Source organism: Mandrillus leucophaeus, unplaced genomic scaffold (genome assembly GCF_000951045.1).
Source record: "Mandrillus leucophaeus isolate KB7577 unplaced genomic scaffold, Mleu.le_1.0 Scaffold58, whole genome shotgun sequence".
NCBI classification, from domain to species: domain Eukaryota; kingdom Metazoa; phylum Chordata; class Mammalia; order Primates; family Cercopithecidae; genus Mandrillus; species Mandrillus leucophaeus.
In genome coordinates, this window is record NW_012106252.1 from 4,230,684 (window position 1) to 4,236,547 (window position 5,864).

At 47.3% G+C, this 5,864-nt stretch overlaps 1 protein-coding gene across 1 annotated transcript in view; it reads right to left on the reverse strand.

The window, feature by feature from the left end:
• CDK12 (cyclin-dependent kinase 12) overlaps positions 1-5,188 on the reverse strand; it is an 88,309-nt gene extending 83,121 nt beyond the window's left edge. The window contains exon 1 of the mRNA XM_011999044.1: positions 3,563-5,188. Coding sequence (XP_011854434.1) covers positions 3,563-4,608 — 1,046 coding nt within the window. The 5' untranslated portion in view covers positions 4,609-5,188. The remainder of the gene's footprint in view (positions 1-3,562) is intronic.
• Positions 5,189-5,864: the final 676 nt, after the last annotated feature.

Sequence of the window (5,864 nt, forward strand, 5' to 3'; positions counted from 1 at the left end):
ATACAAAAATTAGCTAGGCATGGTGGCGCGCACCTGTAGTCCCAGCTACTTGGGAGGCTGAGGCAGGAGAATTGCTTGAACCTGGGAGGCGGAAGTTGCAAAGAGCTGAGATCCCACCACTGCACTCCAGCCTAGCCACAGAGTAAGACTCTGTTTCAAAAAAATAAAATAAAATAAAATGTTGCTTATTTCATTTTGACTGTCTCCCAAGGAAGAAAACACAGAGAATATTGAAGAAGGGATCTGTATGTTCCTCTATTTTGACTCTACAATATTTCTGTACTGTTTAGAATTTCAACCAATGAAGAAAAGCATATAATGCACACATACAAACATACAATGCTCTCTATAAGCCAACTAAAAGCATTCATGTGTCTCTGGGAATATTATATAATGATTATATTTGCATGCTACGCTACCATATTGTGTCTCCAATTTTCTCTAAACTTATTTTTACCATTACTGACTAGTTTAAATTATGTGAGTAGATTCCTCAGATTTTTATTTTTATTTTTATTTTAGATGGAGTTTCCCTCTTGTTGCCCAGGCTGGAGTGTAATTATTGCAATCGCAGCTCACCGCAACCTCTGCCTCCTGGGTTCAAGCAATTCTCCCGCCTCAGCCTCCCAAGTAGCTGGGATTACAGGCATGCACCACCATGCCTGGTTAATTTTGTATTTTTAGTAGAGACGGGGTTTCTCCATATTGGTCAGGCTGGTCTTGAACTCTCGACCTCAGGTGATCCGCCCGCCTCAGCCTCCCAATGTAGTGGGATTACAGGCGTGGCTTTTTTTTTTTTTTTTGAGATGCAGTCTTACTCTGTCGCCCAGGCTGGAGTGCAGTGGCGTGACCTTGGCTCACTACAACCTCCGCCTCCTGGATTCAAGCAATTCTCCTGCCTCGGCCACCTGAGTAGCTGGGATTATAGGTGCATGCTACCACGCCCAGCTAATTTTTGTATTTTTAGTAGAGACAGGGTTTCACCATGTTGGCCAGGCTGGTCTCAAACTCCCGACCTCAGGTGATCTGCCCACCTTGGCCTCCCAAAGTGCTTGGGATTACAGGCATGAGCCACCATGCCCAGCCTCCTCTACTTTCTTAAGAGAACATGAGATACACTGTTTTCTCTAAGAATTCAAAAGGAATCACCAGAAAGATCCACTTCTTACTGAAACTCCTTTTAGTGTTTTAGTCTTAGCACACTCTTCTGTATTCCCATACCCTACAACAGTTAACAATTTTTACAGCCTTAATGAACTACTCTATCAAGAAACAAATATTCTGAGAATACTTTTTAGACTTCCTTAAAAAACTAAACAGCGTGGCCGGGCGCAGTGGCTCACATCTGTAATCCCAGTACTTTGGGAGGCTGAGGCGGGCAGATCACCTGAGGTCAGGAGATCGAGACCAACCTGGCCAACATGGTGAAACCCTGTCTCTACTAAAAAAATATAAAAATTATCCAGATGTGACGGTGGGCGCCTGTAATCCCAGCTACTCTCAGGAGGCTGAGGCAGGAGAACAGCTTGAACCCGAGAGGTGGAGGTTGCAGTGAACTGAGATTGCGCCACTGAACTCCAGCCTAGGCGACAAAACAAGACTGTCTCCAAAAAAAAAAAAAAAAAAAAAACAAACAAACAAAAAAAACTAAGCAGCTTTACAAATGCTACACTTAAGACTTAGGCATTTTACTGTATATAAATTTTACTCCTCACCCCTCCAAAAAAAATGGTAATCCAGCTAATGGTAAACATGTTGAAGTGTTTAGAATTAAGTATACTGATGTCTGCAACTTACTTTGAGATAAATGAAAACAAAAGACAGATTAATGGATAGGTAGACAGATTACAAAATATATAGCTTTTTTTTTTTGAGACGGAGTCTTACTGTCTCTGTTACCTAGACTGGAGTGCAATGGCACAATCTCAGCTCACTGCAACCTCTGCCTCCCGGGTTCAACCGATTCTCCTGCCTCAGCCTTCCGAGTAGCTGGGACTACAGGTGCACACCACCACACCCAACTAATTTTTTATATTTTTAGTGGAGACAGGGTTTCACCTGACCAGGGTCAGGCTGGTCTCAAACTCCCTACCTCATGATCCACCCGCCTCGGCCTCCCGAAGTGCTGGGATTACGGGTGTGAGCCACTCCTCCCAGCCCATTTTTTTTTTGAGACAAAGTCTCACTCTGATGCTCAGTCTGAAGTGCAGTGGTGTGATCACAGCTCACTGCAGCCTTGATTTTCTAGGCTCAAGTGATCCTCCCACCTCAGCCTCCCAGGCAGTGGGGACCACAGATGTGCACCACCGCGACCAGCTAATTTTTTTTTTTTTTTTTCTGTAGAGAAGGGGGCCTCACTATGTTGCCTAGGCTGGATATAACAAATATTTATTGTAGAAACTAGGTGTTAGATATATGGGTGTTCACTACAATTCTTTCAACCTTTCTGTGCTTGAAATTTTTTTATAATAAAATGGAGGAGGAAACATTAAGAATTCCAGCCCTTGACAGCTAGGAACACTCTGCAGCTTGATGTACTCACATCATTTATGAATAATTGTAACTTTAAGTCAGCAAAAATTATACTGAAATACAAAAGCCATGTATGAGCCAGGCGTGGTGGCTCAAGCCTGTAATCCCAGCACTTTTGGAGGCAGGAGGATTGCTTGAGCTCAGGAGTTCAAGACCAGCCCCATTTTACACCTGAAGCAACTCAGGCACGGAGAAATTAACTCATGTGCTAAAGGTCAAAAAGCAACATTAGGATTCCACAAAGTTCTAACTAAAGCCCACCTTCTGTTTTCGTGAACAGAGGTGAGGCCACAAAGGAGTCAAAATATAAGGAAGGCATTATTACCATGTGTTTTAGAGAAAGATTTTGAAAATTGTCAGCGGTCACAAGGTAGGTCAGTGATGATGCTGTAAAGAAAACCAAATTGTCCTTGGAACCAATTTCTGCTAGGTTATACCATCAAAAGGGTAACAGATTAATCAGTTGAATTTCCACTAAAACATCAGTTAAAAGACAGGAATCTTTTGTAAATTATTAAAACAGTGCCAAGTAGGAAATGAATAAATGTACAGATTTGGGGACTCAGTGGACAACACAAATAGGATAACCTAGGCAAGTAACTCTAATACAAACGAAACTTTGTAATTTCTTAAGTCTTCAACCAGGTCCCATAGAGTCTAAAGCACTAATACCAATATGATTTTTAAAAATTTTAAACTAAGCAACAGAAACAGCTAGACATGCTCTGGGAACTAGTATCAACTCCATCCACTCACTAATCAGAAGCCTTTGACATTTCTCACTTACAAGCTTACAACTGAAGACCCCATCACTGGAAGTACCTACCTTTAGGGGTTGGAGGCCTATGTACTCTTCACTTTTCGTTCTGGGTTAAGGGGAGACAGATTCACACACTGCAACGACTAGCCAACAGCAAAGTGTTCTAATCAATGATGAACACTGCAGGCTTCCACACAATGTTAACACGCTGAACGTCAATTCCTCGCAACCCACCCTAAATGAGGAAGGACTGTTAGACAAATAGCTCACCTGGGGAGTGGACTTCGACTCAGGGACCGCTTGCTCAGGAAAGGGCTGCTGGACCGCCTTCGACCATAGGGACTGGGTGATCGCCCGCTGTAAGAGCCGCTCCTTTCGTAGCTGGACGACCGTCTCCTGCTATAGGGACTGACAGATCTCTGTCGCCTACTGTAGGGGCTCGGTGACCGGGTGCTTGACTGGTAGGCCGAAGGCTCTTTGTAAGGGGGGCTGATCGACTGCCTTCTCGAGGTACTTCCAGGACTTTTCTTGTAGGAGTCATAATTGCTCGAGGTATGAGATCTTGGGGGACTAAGGTCATAATCTTGGCCATAAGAAGCTCCCGAGGGGCTATCATCTTGTTTGGAGCTGTCAGACCACTTCCTGTGGGGGCTCCTGGATCTCCGTTTGGGGCTGTCCACTGTTTTGTAACTTTTGGGTGTTTCCCTTTTTCGATGACTTTTACTCCGGTCTTTGTGCCCAGACTTCAGCTCCCGTTCTTTCCTGGTCTTCTCCTTGTGGAGCTTGGATGACCTGGATTCCTTGCTGCTGCTTTTGGCTACCTGCGCCTTCCCATAGTCATCAGTCTCCTCATTCGAACGCTTTGAACTTCCCGATATCCGGTCCTTCATCGATCCCGACTTGCTAGAGACTTCCTGGCTTTTTTCTTTTTCGGTCTGTTTAGCTTTTAGTAAGTCCCGGGAACGCCTGTGCTGGTGGTGACGATGTTTGTGCAGGCGATCGCTCCGATCTGATCCACGACGTTCGTCGTTCTCCCTTCTGTCTAGTTTGAAGGCCATGTCATCCGAGAAGGTGTCGGAATCAGAGCTGATATCATCATACTCCACCAAAGGTTTGATAACCGTGCCCAGGGATGCTGCTTCGGGGGTCACCAACCCCATGTCTTTGGAGTGTTTGGACTTATGCCGCTTGTGCTTCGACACCAAGCGGTGACGCTCTCTGCTGTTAGAGCTGCCGCCTCCCGATGACGGCTGCAAAGTTCCAGAAGCTCCTCCACTCCCGTCCTTCTTGCCCCCATGTCTCTCTGAATTGGGCATTCCCTTTCCCCTGACCTGAAGAAGGGAAAAAAGTTCCCCAGCACTCCAAAAAGCAACCCCCACCCACCCCCCCAACCCCAACTCCACGCCCACCAAAGCGCCCCAGGAAGGGGGTGGGGAGGGCAGGGACCGTAGCCCAGACTCCTCCTCCCTCCCGACGCCTCAGCACCCTCCTACATGAGGTGGGGGGTGAAGGAGCGAGGGAAGAAATGAGAGTTCCTCGGCAGTGGAGTTGCGAGACAACGGGGAGCTGCTCAAGTCTGTTTCCTTTTCTCCCCGCGCCGAGCCAGTCCTCAGGCCCGGGCGCCAGGGAGGTCGAGGAAGTGAGAAGCCGACGGCCCGGGGCTGTGGGGCCGACTCCGGCTCTGGGGCCCTGCGAGGACTACGCGGGCCCTTCCCCTACCCGGTAGCCCGGCTCAGGGCGGCTTCCTGTCGCCGGGATCCCGCGGCCTAGGTGCCTCACGCCCCCTTTGTCCCTCGTTCCTGAGGGAGCCCCTTTTCTTGCCTCCGTTTCACCTCCACACCACACACACACACTCCCTCACACAGACTCAGTCACACACTAGATTAAACCGAAACGGCACTTAGAGGAGGGGGGAGGGGCAATCCCAGAAATCATCGCGAAAGTCCAGTAGCCTCTCGCGATGTTTCATGCTTTGCTTTCACCTCATTCCGCTGCTTCATCAAACAACGCGAGATCAGGTCCCAAACTAGAAACGCGTTTCACCTGACTCTCGCGATGAGCTCTCTCTCTCCCCATTTGAACAAAGCTTTATTGAAACGGAACAAACCGAGTTTTTTTTTTTAACCAAAACTTTATCGATAAGTGATTAAACAAACACTCCCAGGCTCCCTGACAAACTAATTTTAACTTCCTTTTTAACAAATCTTTTAACTACCAGGATGACTTTGTTTTTTGTTTTCTTTTGAGACGGAGTCTCGCTCTGTCGCCCAGCCTGGAGTGTTAGTGGCGCGGTCTCGGCTCACTGCAACCTCTACCTCCCAGGTTCAAGTGATTCTCCTGCCTCAGCCTCCCGAGTAGCCGGCATTACAAGAGCCCGCCACCATGCCCGGCTAACTTTTGTGTTTTTAGTACAGACAGGGTTTCACCATGTTGGCCAGGCTGGTTTCGACCTCCTGACCTCAAGTGATCTTCCCGCCTCGGCCTTACAAAGTACTAGGATTACAGGCGTGAACCGCCGCGCCCGGGCGTTTTGTTTGTTTGAAACAAGGTCTCTCTCTGTTGCCCAGACTGG